General features: G+C 41.7%; 1 protein-coding gene across 1 annotated transcript in view; it reads right to left on the minus strand.

Annotated features, from left to right (window-relative positions):
• Positions 1 to 17,800, minus strand: part of LOC124795490 (atrial natriuretic peptide receptor 1-like) — a 693,719-nt gene that overhangs the window by 154,403 nt on the left and 521,516 nt on the right. Inside the window, exon 5 of the mRNA XM_047259536.1 lies at positions 5,655 to 5,780. Within this exon, the coding sequence (XP_047115492.1) occupies positions 5,655 to 5,780 (126 nt within the window). The remainder of the gene's footprint in view (positions 1 to 5,654; positions 5,781 to 17,800) is intronic.

Below are 17,800 nucleotides of genomic sequence, written 5' to 3' on the forward strand. Positions count from 1 at the left end.
CTAAAGACATAGAAATCACATGGAACTTAGAACCTTTTAAGCAAACTCGAAGAGCATCTAGTGCAAACACTATAAAAACGGACTCCTGGCCCGAGAAGATACACTATCGCCAAAGTATGGCATATAAAATTTTTTCGAGTTGTGATGAACGATAATATTCAGAATATTTTGGTGGAAATGACTAATTTTGAGGGTCGAAGAGTTTATGGGGATAGCTGGGAAGCATTAGAGGAAATTACACTTGAATCCTATAGTGGCTTGTTATTACTGGCTGATGTGTATAAATCATATGATGAATCATCAAAGAGTCTGTGGGGACCAGAAACAGACTGAGCCGTTTTTCCACCCGAAATGTCGCTGAATCGGTTCTGCTGCATCTCACGTGTGTTACTTTTAAGTGACAAGTCTGATCGAAGAGCACGAAGAGCAAATGACAAATTTGCACCTAAGAGAATTCTGTGGGATAAGTGGGTAGAAATACTGACAATGTAACCGTTGATGACCAACTGATGGCTTTCCGAGGATGTTGTCCATCCAAACACTATACACCAAGTAAACCTTCGAAATATGGGGTAAGGACATGGACATATTGTGATAGTGGTACTTCTGACGTTTTTAAGGCAGAAATTTGTACAGAAAAACCATCTCGACAAGCACCTGAGAAAAATCAAGAATTGTCATTGATTTGACATACGAGCTAAAAGGACAAAATGTCACATGTGACAATTTCTTAACATCATATGCATTAGGCATAGGACTTCTCAAAAGACACCTTACAATGCTGGGGGTGGGGAGTGGTTAGGAAAAGTAAGCTTGAACTCCCTAATTACATATCAAGTGCAGAAGATGTTCACATGTCAAAGTTGTCTTTTACGAAATTTATCATTGCCGTATCTAATGCTCCGAGGAAGAATGAACAGCTTGTCCTGTTGAGCATAATGCAGAACAGTGAGGAAATAAGCATCAGATACACCTACACATTCAAGACGATAACAGATTGCTGCCAACAATCATCTCACACAATATTATTGATACTTCTACCTTCAATGCATTTGTGCTGTGGAGAGAAATAATCCAGGGTAGAAAGAAACTCTACAAAAGAAGACTATTTCGCAACGAACTGGGAAGACTCCTAGTTACTCTTTACACTGAAGCTAGAAAAATGCTACCACGAAGTGAAAAGTCAACTGCCATTGTTAGAAGAACACAAACAGGAAGTCCATCAACACCAAGCCCCATGGGTGGCAACCAAAAGCAAATATGCCAGATGCAAATTCTGTCCGTCTAAGTTAACTGACGACAAGACATCAATGAGCGCTACCTGCCACAGCTAACAGTACTGATAATACAGGTTGGCTTACCTTATTTTCATTAAACCATAATGTCTGTGTAGAGAGTTGTCGGACAACTAGCCCATAAAATTGCTGTTTTGCCCAGGCGATTATAGTAATCACCATCAGAGCACAGTTGAAACGATATCAGTAACCAGTACCAGCTGCATCCGCACACACTTTCGTACACTGATGACTGCTGTTCTGGATCACACGCCTGTGTTCCAGAAACTACGATGTTGAGGGCTAGCCACGATCAGTCGAGCATGAATATGTCAAGGCGCAATAGTCAACCCTCTCTGAACTATCAAGGATGAGAAGGTGGCCCATCTGTTGGCCTGTGCCTTGCCTGCCCCAGTGTAGCGACATGCCCTTACTGCAGAGTTTCATGAGACAATTGTGTCAGACTATTCTGCGTACCCTTCCCGAGTTCTTTGTGCATTAAGTGACCCCCAAGAGACACATATGTCAGAGAACCAGCACGAATGTAACATTTAACAAATATTTTTTCTAAAAGGTAGATCAGGCTCATTCTTAATTGACTATTTGTAAATGAGTATTTTGTTCATTGACCTTGTTGTGTTATGAATTCCATGTCTCATGTATATTTTGTTAATGTCTTGTGTTGAATGTGGCAAATTTGACATGTTAGGTCATAAGAGCGCGACCAAAAGACCCTTGGTTATGTCGATGTTGTTGTGTAGATATTAAGTGTACACTACAGTTAGGATGGAGTACATTCAATACTCATAGAATTATGTAACTATTCCTGAAACATGGGTAGTCATAGGAAATTTCTCTGATAATTTATTAATAATGTTCAATGTTTAAAACGCCTAAAGCCCACATGCTCAGTTTTGGATTTCGTTGTTTCGTGTTTGGTCAGCACCAAGAGTAATTCAATATCATATGAGGATGCAAATGTACAAACTTTCATTATGGATGTTCTCAATGTCAGTCCAGGAATTACACTTTATATACTACACATTCTTAGACAAATCCGTCTCCAGCCATCCTGATTTAGGTTTTCCGTGATTTCCCTAAATCGTTTCAGGCAAATGCCGGGATGGTTCCTTTGAAAGGGCACGGCCGATTTCCTTCCCCATCCTTCCCTAACTCGAGCTTGCGCTCCGTCTCTAATGACCTCGTTGTCGACGGGACGTTAAAACAACACTAACCTAACCTTAGACAAATACCAATGACCTTAAGTCAGTTACCTCGTAATCTGAATGTTCTACGACAGAACTTAAATGTCAGGCAGAGTAAGTTTTAAGAATATGCTGTTGAATGTAATATTAATTATGACCTGTGAGTTTAGATTTGTTCTTTATTTGTTTGCTGGATCATTTGTCCTTATTGGTTAAGATAGCATCATGTCTAAGGATTTGCCTTCTGCTCATAATCCAGCACTAAGTAATGAGGTTAGGGTATTCTCCTTGGATTTGAATCTGGTGGAGTCAGTGTGGTACTAATAATCAGATGACGCACTAAGGATTGCGGTGTCTCTTGACGTTTGATAATATGGACTGACCTTGAGGCACGCCAAAGGCTGAACAAACTAATCGAGGTGTTGGAGACAAAATTTTGCTTGTAGCTGCACCACTACCTAGCTCAAGAGGGTGCCTTCAGAACAATATTTTAAATAGATTAGCGGTGTTATGTAACACGGTAGACAATTCTGCATGCCACTTAACTCAAAACTCGAATGTGATATTACGATTCAGTAACTGACAACAGGGTGAGTCAGAATGAGAGCTACTGATGAGATGGAATCGCTGTGTCTGGCAGTAGGGTGCCCTCTCTGCTTTCCATTTCTTTCCTTTACTGACATGATGATGGTCTCTCTGGTTTGTGGAAGTCTGCAGAACGCATGTGAATGTACACTGGGCTAGATATGGGTCGGGCGAGCGAGGAACAGACTGCAGAAATGGGACCGATCGGGTGACGGGCTCTCTGAGCGGAGACCGGAACGGCCGTCCCCAGCGTCCTGCCGCACAGCCTGGTGTCTTTCGGATGAGTAGTGCAGCGCCGTGTTTTGAGGACCTCCTTTGACCATAAACATCCGCCGCTTGTAGGAAGCGAGGGCTAAGAGTATCAAAGTCTTGCCTCATAGCAGCTATTTTCAAAAATGGTTCTGAGCACTATGGGACTTAACATCTGTGGTCGTCAGTCCCCTAGAACTTAGAACTACTTAAACCTAACTAACACACACATCCATGCGCGAGGCAGGATTCTAACCTGCGACTGTAGCGGTCGCGCGGTTCCAGACTGTAGCGCCCAGAACCGCTCGGCCACTCTGGCCGGCGCAGCTATTTTCTTTCATTTCTTTTATTTCTCAAGTCCTCAATCGCAAGGCCAAACGCGCAGTTGGCGTTATAGCTTGTGACTTCAAAAGCGTAATGCTGAAGTCGATTTTTTTGTAGTAGGGGCGATGTTAATGCTGTAATTAGCATCTGAACGAGGAGCACTATAGTGGCGGCAGTGCTACTTAGTTTTGCAACTGGCAACTAGCAACGTCTGGTGGGAAGGAATTTGGAGGCCGTAAGTGAATGTCACAATGGTTTAGTCACGGGAGTGTCAACATTAGCTTCCGGTTCGATCGCAGAGGTGTCCACACCAGCTTGCAATTCGGTGGAGGAGGTGTCCGGATTGAACCAGGAACAGAAGCAATGGAGGGTGGATCGAGTTGGCGTTACACTTTGGCTGAGCCTTCAACATCTTCGAGTTGCAACACGGTGGTGACAACTTCGTCTTCACGAAGGGCCTCGCGCTTGTCCAACGTGTAGCTTGACGCAACTTCGTCATCTTTTGAATGAGGATCTCTCGCAGGTCTGGTAGAGTAGCTCAGCTAGATTTCACGCTTTTCGAATCCAGGAAGATCGACGGTCTCCGGTTCATCGCACTTGTACTGAATGTGTGATGTCTGGGGACCGTCATCAGGTTCCAGTCAGTCTTTCCGCCCGGAATTTGCAGGATATATAGATTGCAAATGAAGTGAAATATCGTGTGTCCAGGACCTCCTGTTAGGGAGACTGGTCACCTGGTGCAAGTCCTTTTAGCTGACGCCGCTGTGGCGATGTGCGTGTTGATGAGAATCATATGATGATTAAGACAACACAACACCCATTCCCCTAGCGGAGAAAGTGTCTGACCCAGCCAGGAATCGAACGCAGACCCCTCCCATGACACCCTGCTGGGCTGACCAGTCAGCTATGAGGCACACATAAGATTGCAGTTGTACATCACTAGAGTGTGAATTCTCAAGTGGGCCTATAGTAAATTCATAGATGGGCAAGTAACACCGCTATCAACTTAAACTCATATTTAAATTTAGAAACACAGTTGTCACTGTTTTTATAGCGGAATTTATATGTTGTTTAGTAGATGTGTTTCTGAATAGATTTAAGTGTTTAATTAATCAGTATTTCTGTTTGGTACCTTCACTGTAGTAAGTTAGATGCAATCAACCAGTGTTCAGGGAAATACTTTCAATCACAGTTAATCATATGATGGTGATGATGAGGTCCCATACTCCGAGGAGCGTAGGGGACGATGCGGGAGACCCGCACCGCTGCACGAGGCAAGGTCCTAGCGGAGGTGGTTTGCCATTGCCTTCCTCCGACCTTATCGTGAATGAATGATGACGATGAAGACGACACAACTACACCCAGTCATCTCGAGGCAGGAAAAATCCCTGACCCCGCCGGGAATCGAACCCGGGACCCCGTGCGCGGGAAGCGAGAACGCTACCGCAAGACCAAGAGCTGCGGACAGTAAATCATATAGAAATAAATATTGTTCCAGTCAGGGCTTTAAGGAGTATGCCGAGGGCGGTAATTTCGCGTTATCCACTTAACTTTGTGGCCAATTGAAATTTAAACGGAAGATCTTTAAGAAATGGCCTGCCCACAATTATTTTTGAGAGCTTCGGAATTTAAGGATAATCGGGTTTTACAGTATCAGTAAACATGTTAAAATGTTATGCAGTAAGAAGTGAATTATTAGTTGAAAATACTCGATGTAGCTGCTACAGAGGTCATGGAAAAGAACGAGGAGTGATTGAATGAATATTTCACTCTGCAACAGGCTGTGCTCTGTTTTGAAAGATCCAAGCAGATCAAAACTGTGTGGGGGACTGGGTCTCGAACACCAGATCTTGCGTTTCACAAGCAATGCTCTCGCCAACTAAGCAGTTTAAGCACGTGCCTGTACAGCTGAGCTGGTATGAGAGGCGAGCTTCTGGGTCAGAGTCCCTGCTGGCGCACAGTTCTGATGTGGCAGGAGGCGGCAGTGAGAGGCTGGTCGTCGCCGCCGTGCACTCACCTCGCGCATACATGCTGGCGTCGCGCAGGTACTGCTCCAGCACCTCCTCCTGCTCCTCGTTGCCGTCCAGCTCGCGCACGAACTTCAGCACGCCCTCCTGCTTCAGGCCCAGCTCCAGGTTCTTGCCTGAGTGTGTGACATTATTGCTCATATTTTTAAAAATTTTTTGTAAATACTTTATTGAAACTGTTAAAGCAGAAATAGAGACATTTTGTTTGAAGCGAAATCGATACTGAAACTCTTTGATAAGATTAAAATGAGTGTACATATTAAGAAAAAGGGTGTAATATTTACTGTTAAATATTGTAAATATATCTATTTGTTATAATTATTAAATGTAAAAAGGTGCTATAATGTAATTATGTGTGTAATAGTTACTGGCACTCACTTAGGGCTGTATGAGATATGTATAGTATAAAAGATGGAGTAGTTCCGTCAGGAACGGAAAGCTGTGTAATCGTAGGAAAAGGTGGGAGCGGAAACGACTGGCGCGCTTTGGCAGGCGCGAACAAAGTCAGTCGGTGGCCAGTGATCTTAGAGGCAGCACGTACAGCGCCAGCATAGTGTGGACTGCGCCATATTGTTGCATCTTGCCTCGTTTGGAAACTGCAGTTTATCACGGCCTGGTATGGGGAGAAAAACGGACTGTTGATTATGAGATGGATCACCGATATGAAGAGGAAATAGGTTCGACATGGATAACTGCTCTTGGCCGTTCTGATATTAATGCAGTTGTTGCCACCAACGCCACCGTCGCTGATCGCAGCTTACAGGGTACGACATTTGGGCTGTGTATTATAGTGCGTGCCAGGAAGTTGAAATATGCTTTAAGAATAATAACCATCATCCAAATTAACAATTGTGTCCACCTGATAATTTATCCCGCTCATAAACCAAGCAGGATCCTAACCTGGTAAATGATAATTCCGAGTGACCTGTATTCAGCCAAGACTGTTAAATATTTAATATGTTGTTGACATATCAGTGATTAATCAGTGAGATAATTGATGAATGGAATAACTGAGAATTTCATAATTTACATCGCTATTATTTTCCGTGTTAAAATGATTACGTAAGGTTATGCCACATACGTATTAATGAAACTAAACACTAAGTTGATGATTAATGGTGATAAATAGTAACGTTAAACAGATTATAGTGAATCAATGAAATGTTGAGTACCAAATATGTTGAAGTATGTTGAAGTAGAACCCCCCCCCCCCCTGTCCAAATCTACTTTTGTTTTCATGAAATCAGTCTGTTTGATTAAGCAATTGGGTGCTGTAGTTTTGTTTCCAGCGGCTAAACTTTTCTTGTACTGCTGAACCATCTTTTATCTAAATCTAAAGTGAAGTCTGTTAGGTAAGTAGGGAGATGCAATATTTTCTGCTGACCTACTCAGCTTCATTATGTATGCCTAATTAGACTGGCAAATAATAGTGTACCACCAACTACACATATTGTTATCGATGCAGAATAGTGGTCTAACTACTGTTATTTGCCACACCTCTGAACTAATGACTTGTTTGAAGAAACGAGTTAAACTCTGATGCTTATTCCTTAGGTTAACACACACTGTTATTACACTTGTTTTTGTGGTTTTGCTGTCCGGATAGATAACTGTATTTCTGTTTGTTACATTGCTTATTATTAACAGTATAGTATAAGAATATTACAGTTGGCTTTGCATGGCAGTATGTTTTGTAAACCAATTCAGAGAATACAAAAATACACGCAAGTATTACATCTGGTTTTACATATCAGGATAGTAAATAACACACACAAGTCAAAATTAGGAATATTACAAGTGCACACGCAGCAAACACCACTCGCTGCTCACTTGGCTTGCAAGAGGCCACAGGCTTTCTCTGGATGCACATTCATTATGTGCATTTGTTTATTTATTCATGAACGGAAATTTGTCACGTTTTTTTCATATGAGTGCATAGTCACAGGCATGAAAACTGATATTTAGCGGTGAATATGTACTAAAAACTGAAAATTTGTTCCTGACAGGAAGTGGAAACTAAATTTCCTGTTTTCCTTAATATTATCACTTCATTTCCCCAATACAATTTAATCCTAAAGAGAAAAAAAATTCGCATGATTACCACTGAAACGTAATTAAATAAATCAAAATAAAAGTTCTCTTCTTTCCAACTATGAAGAAATGCAAGGGATCTACAGTATAAGAAATGTGACCTTACTTAATTACTGTACCAAAGCTTTATTCTTCCAGAATGAGATCTGTACATTTTGAAAACTTCCGTTGCAAAACTTCTCTTCCTCTTTGAAAACGAAACTGGTACTTCAAGCGTATTGCTTACTGAAGTCCATCTGCGTACATTTTTTTATAGTCCAGTGAAACTGTCAGAAAAAAAGCCTGTACCTTGCAAAAGGTGGGGTAGAAGATTTTATGTTTTTAACTCGTTCATATTGTTGGAAAGGTTAGAAAACCAAGTTTTGCCAACAAAATTTCTCTTGGGAAAACTTTCTGCAGCCAAAAAACTTCGAAAATTTCGGACTTTTTTCAGTTTTTTCAAAATATCTCAGTTTGATTTGCTCCTATTGCTTTGACGTCTATTTTCCTTTTTAAAGAGCACAAAATTCTCTACAAATTTGATTTATACAATATTTTTCTACTCCCAATATCTAAGGCGCTACAATGCGTAAAAAAATACCAATTTTTCAAATTTCGAGCAAAGTGGCAAATTACCTAATTTTTGAACACTGTTATTTCAGTTTCTATCTGTGTGGTATAAACATATTACTTATCATGTTATTCATTGGAATTTACCATCTCACTCTGCTGCTGGGCCAGGACAAACAGCATCATATTCGGTAACTACGAACACATTCACGTCGGATTGCGTGAAGTTTATTTGTGTTACAATATGTAATACGATTGCATGCACGTGCCGTACATTTTCTACAGTTGACTGACGTTAATGATCAGTTATAAGGAAAAGTATGTAGGAATTGTTCTTTAGCGGACAAAAGCGTATTTATTCTTTGGCGGGCGGAAGGCAATTATCTCTAGCGATTGTTCACAGCGCGCTGACAGCTATTAGCACACAACAATAAGGGTCCTGCAGTTTGGAGTCGCCTCCATTCAGTATATGTTGTGGTGCTGAAAATGAGTATGTCTGACAGGAATTTGTGTTTCATTTGCGAAAAAACTGTGGTGAGTGGTGGATGCAATGTGAAAAAGAAAGGACTGAGCACACTTATCGATTGTAGTGCTAAACGCAGGGAGTCTGCTCACACCCGTGTTTTGAAAACGCTCAGTGAAGTGATAGTGCATGAAGCATGCTACAAGAAGTACATTAATGAGAGAATGATAGCAGCTAGCCTTCGACATCCTCAGGAACCAACAGGCGTGCTACGTCGGTCGCAGGAGAAAGGTCAGTTCTAGTTCAAAGAGAAATGCTTCTTATGTGCAAAAGGAAATTCTGATGACTTTTTAACCAAGCAGGTAAGACTGCCATATGCCAAACGAAATTTTGATGGAGGGTACCTTATCCACAAAGTGCCTTGGGCTCGAAATGTTTGCTTCAAGTCAAAAGCCCAATGCTATGTTTCTTACCTGCAACGTCAATTTGTATCTCAATTTGCTATTGTATTTGATGGGCATCAATGTGAGGGAGACAAATGTAGCACAAAGAATGCTGAGAGGATTCCTAGGTCCAAAAAACATTCTTCGGTTGACGTTGTGGTTGAATCAGAGATGGTGAACCAAGTCCCTCAGGACAAGTTCTTGTGCAACGAATGAAACAAGATGCGTTTGATCACACTTCTTAAAAATGAATTTCTGGAGTGTAGCGTTGAAGTGCACCAGGCACAAGAAGATGCTGACGTTATGATTGTAACATGTGTCATTTCAAGAACGAAAGATTTTGGAAGTGTTGTCATTGTAGGAGAAGATGTTGACCTGCTTGTGCTCATGACCGGTTTGGGGCAAGGCATTGAAAACTTATTTTTCTTAAAGCCAGGAAGAGGAAATGCAGAAGACAAGTGGTTTTCCCCTGCATCTTAAAAGTTTTACAGTGAATATATTCTGTTCACTCACGCCTCTAGCGGATGTGATACAACATCCGCTTTTTTTGGTCAAGGAAAAATTAAGTGCTGCAATGTTGTTGCGAAAAATGAACACCTAACCTCAGCGCTTTGCACGTTCAATAAACCACATGCTACCCGTGAAGAAATAATAACAACAACAGAACAGGTTACTATCGCATTGTATAGTGGAGGTGTCAGCAGTTCCCACACACTAGACCATTTGCGGTACCAGCTATTCGCCAAGTCCTGCCACAAAAAGCAAACTGAATCTTGCACGGTTGCCACCTACACTAGCTGCTACACAACATCATTCGTTGCGGACTTACCAACAAGTCCAAAGTTGGATGGGAAGCTTGAAACATCCTGAGAAATGGGGCTGGAATCACAGTGACCGCGGTCCAATACCCGTTATAATGAGCCAAGATCCAGCACCTGAAGCACTTCTTCACATTGTTTCATGCTCATGCAAGCTGAACTGTGGCGGAGCGTGCTCATGCAGAAAAGCGGTTTTGGAATGTTCTTCAATTTGCAAGAAATGTGTTGGGGTCAACTGTGAAAACGTGCCAAAATTTTTATATGAAGACAGTGAAGAAGATGTGATGGAGGGTGTTGAGGAAACCGCTGACGAAATCAACGAACTTGTTGACGCTGACTCGCTGTTTAAAGAAGAGGTCAATCCGGGATCAACTCTAGGTACAGACCCCGAATCCGTAACTCAAGGTATTTCTGGTGACACTGAGGAACCTGGTCCATCAAAACGTTGGAAGTGATGCTCATATCTGTCTCAAGTGGGCTAATGTGCGATATTACAAGTATTACACACCCAGAACTGTCAACACTTTTTAGTAACTGACAATGCATTTTAATTGTAATAAAGCTACTTATTTTTAATGTCAACTGTGTGGCTGTTATACACAAGAATAATTACCTACCTAATTAGGTTGCATATTGCAGCTAATAATAGTTCAGTTTCCTGAGGCAATTTATTTTGTGTGTGTGTGTGTGTGTGTGTGTGTGTGTGTGTGTGTGTGTGTGTGTGAGTGTGTGTGTGTGTGTGCGTGTGTGTGTCTACGTCTCTTAATGATGTATTTTTATATTTATAGTTTTACAAATACCAAGGCTGAGGTGGCCCATAGTGAACTTCAGGTAGTGATGTAAGAATCACAATAGTTGGGTGCCCAGCAATCCTCATGTTGCATACAGAGAAATTGAATACTTGAAAGTGAGATGGTAAATTCCAACATATAACATGATGTATAATGTATTTATACTACACAAACAGAAACTAAAAGAATAGTGTTCAAAAATAAGGTATCTTGCCACTATGCTCAAAATTTGAAAAATTGGTATTTTTTGAGGCGCTGTAGTGCCTTAGATATTGGGAGTAGAAAAAATGGCAAGAATCGAATTTGTAGAGAATTTAGTGCTCTTTAAAAAAGTAAATAGACGTTAAAGCCATAGGAGCAAATGAAACTGAGATATTTTGGAAAAACGGAAAAAGGCCGAAATTTTCCACGTTTTTTGACTGCAGAAAGTTTTCCCAAGCGAGATTTTGTTGGCAAAACTCGGTTTTCTAATATTTCCAACCACATGAACGAGTTGAAAAAATAAACTCTTCTACCCCACCTTTTGCAAGGTATATCTGCAATTTGACTGGACACTATTATCAGAGCCCCAATAAATGAAGTTCGTCATCTTATAAGGCTATGAGCAGGAAATGCAGATATTTTTCTAAGGATTTTTGTGGCCCTTCGTTATGAAAATTCCGAAGTTTCGCAGTGTGAAATTCCTGTAGTTAGTGATAAAATGTCCTGCCCGCGAAGAGTACGCATTATGACACTGGAAATAAGTATCATGCGAGTTGAAGTATCTCTTGGACGGTAGTGTAGCTAAATTCAGTTTTATTGATAAGGGTCATCTTCTTCACAGTCCATTACCGAATTACCTTTCATACTGACTAAAATATAGACTAATGAATCTAAGATGTTGCAGTGTGTGCAGAAAGGTTTCGGAAGTAAGACAATTTTGCTGAGCTTCTCGTCGCTTGGTACTACGTATTTGTCTCACTACGTCATATCTCGTGGATCTAACCTGCGTACTGAGGAGTAAATTTTTGTTGCTCCAAATGTTTCCCCAAACATTAGGCTCTGAGTGCGCTACCAGGTATGATTGTTAATTTTTATCCTTCTTAACGAAATACTTCTCTGCAGCCGAGTCCCTAACACGCAGTTGCGCTGTGGTGCTCGACTCAGATGTAGCTCGTTCGAATTCCAGCTGTTGACATCACTGGTTTTTGGCCTGAAAATGTAGGAGGGTTGGTTGGCTTACAGTTCCTGATCATATGTCAGAGTCAAGCTGAAAATCTCTCCGCATTGTTGGCGGCGATCCGTCCGTCGACTGGGGACGTTAAGATCGACACAACCCTTGCTGTTATCTGAGAGTTGTAGGTTGCAGCGTGACAATTACTGAACTACATGAAAAAAATGTAAATTAGTTACAAATTACGGCATGTGCACACTTTATTCAAGATTTAAATATCCTTATAGATATGCGGATTTAAGTTATGAAATGTTCGATACACCATCCATCATTGGCGATAATGTGGAGCAGATGAATAGCGAAATTCTGCATGACCCGCTGATGTGTCGGAACACCGATGATGACCTCCTCAAAGGCTGTTTTGAGCTCAGCAATGGTTTTGGGGTTATTGCTGTGCACCTTGTCTTTAATACGGCCCCACAAAAAAGAGTGGCATGTGTCCAGATCCGGAGAATATGGCGGCCAGTCAAGGCCCATGACAGTCGCCTGTGGGTACCTCGGAGCCAGAATGCGGTTCCCAAAGTGCTCCTCCAGGATATCAGACGCTCTCTAACTTCGATGGGGTCGAGCTCCGTCTTGCATGAACCACATCTTGTCGAACTCAGGGTCACTTTGGATAAAAGAGATGAAATCATCTTCCAAAACCTTCACGGATCGTTTGGTAGTCACCACGCCATCACGGAATATCGCTCCGATTATTCCGTGATTGGACATTGGATACCACACAGTCACCCTTTGAGGGTTAAAAGACTTCTCGATCGCGAAATGCGGATTGTCAGTCCCGCACATGCGCTAATTTTGCTTATTGATGAATCATCCAAATGAAAGCGGGCTTCGTCGCTAAACCAAATGACACAGCGCTTATTAATTCCCATCATGTCCCGCGACCAAACGTCCAGTTTGAACCTCCTAATGCAAACCGTTCAGAAGCTATGACGATTTTATTTCATATACTTCAATAATCGCCACCCTGTACATACCGACACCAGGTTCCAAACTATCCCTTCCATTCGTCCTCAAACACAACAAAACGTTCCAAAGCCCGGATAAATTAATTTGGCATGTACACAGAAGCGCAGTCTCGTTCTCGGCGCCGGCCGTGTGGCCGAGCGTTTCTAGGCGCTACAGTCTGGAACCGCGCGACCGCTACGGTCACAGGTTCGAATCCTGCCTCGGGCATGAATGTGTGTGATGTCCTTAGGTTAGTTAGGTTTAAGTAGTTCTAAGTTCTAGAGGACTATTGACCTCAGAAGTTAAGTCCCATAGTGCTCAGAGCCGATTGAACAATTTCGTTCTCGGCGCTAGGTAAATCCACTCCTGTGTTGCGCAGGGGTGATCGTTCTAGTCTTCTCTCTGCTGTAGAGTTTGCATTAGAAGAGACCATCTCAGTGCTTCATGAGCTGGGTTTCATTCTCAGAGGCCACTGACTTGTCGAATCATTGGTCTTACTGAGGTAAACTGAAAATACGATCGCTTGCAGACTCGGTAGCTCTAGCTTAGAGGCTTGCCAGTGAGTAAGTCTATGCTGTTGAATTTTGACTCTCCTGCCGCCGGTTGGCCGCTCGCAGCGGAACTCTTATCACTGCAGTTGTCCCCTCTTCAATTACAAAGCCTGTGTGGGTACGGTATAATTTATTTTGTGCGCTTTCTGCAAGTACTCATCAGTCATCACCATCATCCGCAAGAGACAGATACGCTCTTGACACTTCACAATTGTAGCGAGGAAGGCAACTGTAAACGTGGCCCCCCTCTCCACCACCCCCCTTCCGCCCTTCCCACCGCTGCGACCTTGCTCAGGACGTTAAAGCGAGATTCCCATGTATATACTCCGTTCATCATAAGAATAAACCTGATGTAAACAAACACAAACGCGATGTTTGGTCAGAAGCCGTGGCACACGTACAGTCGTGGACAAAACGAGCGAGACCCCTCGCCTTTTCCTTATGCTGATCCGCACAGCTTCAAAGTCCTCTACACAGCATAACAGGCAAGGCGACGAAGTGCTACCAACATACTATGCACAGGCGTGATATTGACAAACTATCCGAACTTTGTCAGACTGTTTTCATCATGTATAAGACTATATTAATGCTGATTATTGTGTTAAACACAACACGCAAATATAAAAAAATAAATGAAAGAAGAAACTTTAATTAGTATGAACTGTACTAATAAAAATGAATTTCAGCTTATAGAGGTAAGATAACTGTTTTAGTAAGACAAAGTACCCCAAATAGTTACGAATTAACAAATTATCATGGGCATTCGGCCGCGAAACGGTCTGTGTCAACGTTCAGACCAGTCATACTGGATTACTGTTGCTGACCTACCATGAAAGTGTGCAAAATTTGGCAATGCGTGAAGACTCATAACAAAATTCAGTTAAAAATCACTCAGTGCCACACGTAAGTCAGTTCAACTGCTGACAGAAGCGGAAAAAGTAGGCAGTAACAAGTACGTTTTTGACTCCAAAAAGCTCTATGCAACAGAAAGTGCAGATCATTTTGCCATTTTCATTGCGAATTGCCGACCTATTCATGTCTGGGGTAATAATACAGGGCTGATTGCCTGGGTTGTCTGCTAGAGTAGTGAAATGTGTTTGCTACTGCAAGGGAGGTCTGGTTTGTTTTCGGCTCTAATCTCGATGGAAGCAGGTAACTATCAGCAAAGCAATTTTAAAAAATTCGCGCGCCCCCAATTCGTTTTATTGCTACCTTTATTCTCTATCGGCGTCCTGTGGATGTAAATATGAAGATCTTGTAGAATTTCATACTTGTTACCACCTACTTTTTCCGCTTCTGACAACAATTGAATTGACTTACGTGTGGCGCTGAATGATTTTTAACTGAATTTCGTTATGAATCTCCCCGCATTGCTAAATTTGCACACTTTCATGGTAGGTCAGGAAAGGTAATCCACTATGGCTGGTCTTAACATTGACACAGACCGTGTCGCAGCCGAATGCGCATAATATTTTGCTAATTCGTAACGATCTTGGGTATTTTGTCTTACAAAAACAATTACGTTACCTCGATAAGCTGAAATTCATTTTTATTAGTACAGTTCATACTAATTAGCGTTTCTTTTTTCATTTATATCTTATATTCACGTGTTGTGTTTAACACAATAATCAGCATTAATATAGTCTTACACATGATTGAAAACAGTCTGACAAAGTTCGGATAAATTGTCAATTTCACGCCTGTGCATAGTACTCGTATGTTGATAGCACTTCGTCGCCTTGCCTGTTATGCTGTGTAGCAGACTTTGAAGCTGTGCGGAACAGCATCAGGAAAAGGCGAGGGGTCACGCTCGTTTTGTCCACGACTGTGCACTGGTGTTGCACTCTTGGTAGTAATAATATATCTAATACATAAGTAGGACCTACTAAGTTACATTAAATGAAACCTTAAGATATTCAGATGTATTAGCAGCCATTAACGTTTTTCTTAATCACGATTTAGTTATGTAGTTTTTATTTCAAAAATTGTGTATAGTCACAGCCTCTGCACTGTTGTGCTGTGATTGTCGTGCTGCTAACACACAGTATTAAAATGGAGGCCGCTTCCTGTTCTGCAGTGAAACACGTGTGTGGAACACGGTTAAAAAGATTGCTCTTAATGTTTGTCATAAACTTACACAGATGAACGGCTTTGAAGTTTTCCGAGGGACTGTATTACCTACAGTTGAACCTCAAGGCCACATTTGTATTGGCCTATAGCGGAATCAATAGTGTACTATTATGTTAACTCTATGCAATAAATGGTTAGGTGGCTCGAGTCAGTTCCTTTTCTCTTTTAATTTGAGTTACCTACATCTCGTAATTGTAATACATAATGCACGTCTTCTTGTTTTTAATTACGTATAGAACGCGAAATTCGTGTTTTCACTTCAAATATACGTTCTCAATTATCGATATTTTATGAAAGACGCCTAATAAACGTTGCTTACATTAAGAAAACATAACAATTTGATTTTTAATACAAAAATGAAAAACTAAATAATCCTTATTTGGACTATGTCCATCGTTTTATACCACAGATGTAGATATTTGTCGTAGAGACATGAAAAACAGTCATTTTCACAGCATCGAGCACACCGTACAAATGCTGCATTTTTAAATGTTCCACTGTACCATTACAATATGACACCAACAGAACTGATCTGGAGCCAAGTTAACGGATTTGGCCCGTGAAATAACAAGACTTTTAAGCTGCCAGACGTACTGGAACTAACGCACGCAGGTTTTTCACATTGCGAAAGTTGACGGGATATAAAATGGCAAGTCATAAAAGAAGAGGACAGACCGCGGCGCTTGGGTGGCTTAGTGGATTCTGTCGTCGATCGATTCGTTATCAACGTAGTTGGTGACAGTTGCAGTACTGAAATGTGTTTCTCGGATTCGGATAAGGAAGAAGCTAAGAGCGTACCAGACGACTGTAATTAATACCTTCAAAATGGTTCAAATGGCTCTAAGCACTATGGGACTTAACACCTGAGGTCATCAGTCCCCTAGACTTAGAACTCCTTAAACCTAACTAACCTAAGGACATCAGTTACATCCATGACCGAGACAGGATTCGAACCAGCGACCGTAGCAAATTAATACCTTCAGTGGCTTCAAGTACTCAACAGTAAGGTGAAATCCCTGCACTATGCTTTTGCATCACACTTCAGAAAAATTACTGTGTGTTTAAGTTAGGAATTTTCATCACTCGTGTTTGTAATTAGAATACTGTGTCAACTGAGAACGAGAGCATTTTATGCTTTCCGTCTGGTCACCTAATAAGCGCGCGGTAATGCTACAGTTTTGTCGAATATTACTTCATTTTCTTTAAAAATTAAATGACATTCGAAGCTATATTGTTTCTCTGCCCGTCTCTTTTTACGTCTGAACTGCAGCTGCTCACATCATTGCAGGCTTGTTGGACAACTGGTTGGCCAGTGCCGTCGAAGTTCAACGCGCCTCCGGAACCGCGCGACTACTACGGTCGCAGGTTCGAATCCTGCCTCGGGCATGGATGTGTGTGATGTCCTTAGGTTAGTTAGGTTTAAGAAGTTCTAAGTTCTAGGGGACTGATGACCACAGATGTTAAGTCCCATAGTGCTCAGAGCCATTTGAACCAGCCATTCAACGCGCCAGTAAAGCGGTTGTCCCGTATATTATCGGGCAGTCTATGTGCGCGTAACACAGCATAAAACGTACCCTTATAATCGTACTTGACTGCACAGGTCGCAACTTGGCTTTCGCTGCACGTGAAACGATATCCAATGAGATTCAAGCAATGGCGAAAGAATACGTGGCGTACTGTTTACATCAGGTTTATTCTTATGATGAACAGAGTATAGTTCAGACACCCATTCTCTCCATATGTTACCGACTTCTTTAAATTCTTCCTTCTATTATTTCTGAACAGAACAGTTAGACATTCTCCCATGAGATGCGTGAGAATAACATCGCTGTGGGAAAAGACTTGATGATGGAGCGTGCCCTAACATACAGCAGGAATGCGAACCAAGTGATTTAAATTCACCAACATGATATGAATAGAGGGAATATGGGCGAGATCACTGCCACAAGTCATAAATGACATCAATGGAAACCGATAAGAAATAAAAATTTTTAAGACTTTAGTAACCACTAGTTGACAAACTGCATGTTGGCTTCTGTCTAGACGCCTTCGGCCATCGTTCGTTTGATGATATATTCTGACATTTCTGCAGCACAAGTGGCTGAGCTCGACTCCTCAACCAACAATAGAGGATCA

Source organism: Schistocerca piceifrons, chromosome 4 (genome assembly GCF_021461385.2).
Source record: "Schistocerca piceifrons isolate TAMUIC-IGC-003096 chromosome 4, iqSchPice1.1, whole genome shotgun sequence".
Lineage (NCBI taxonomy): Eukaryota > Metazoa > Arthropoda > Insecta > Orthoptera > Acrididae > Schistocerca > Schistocerca piceifrons.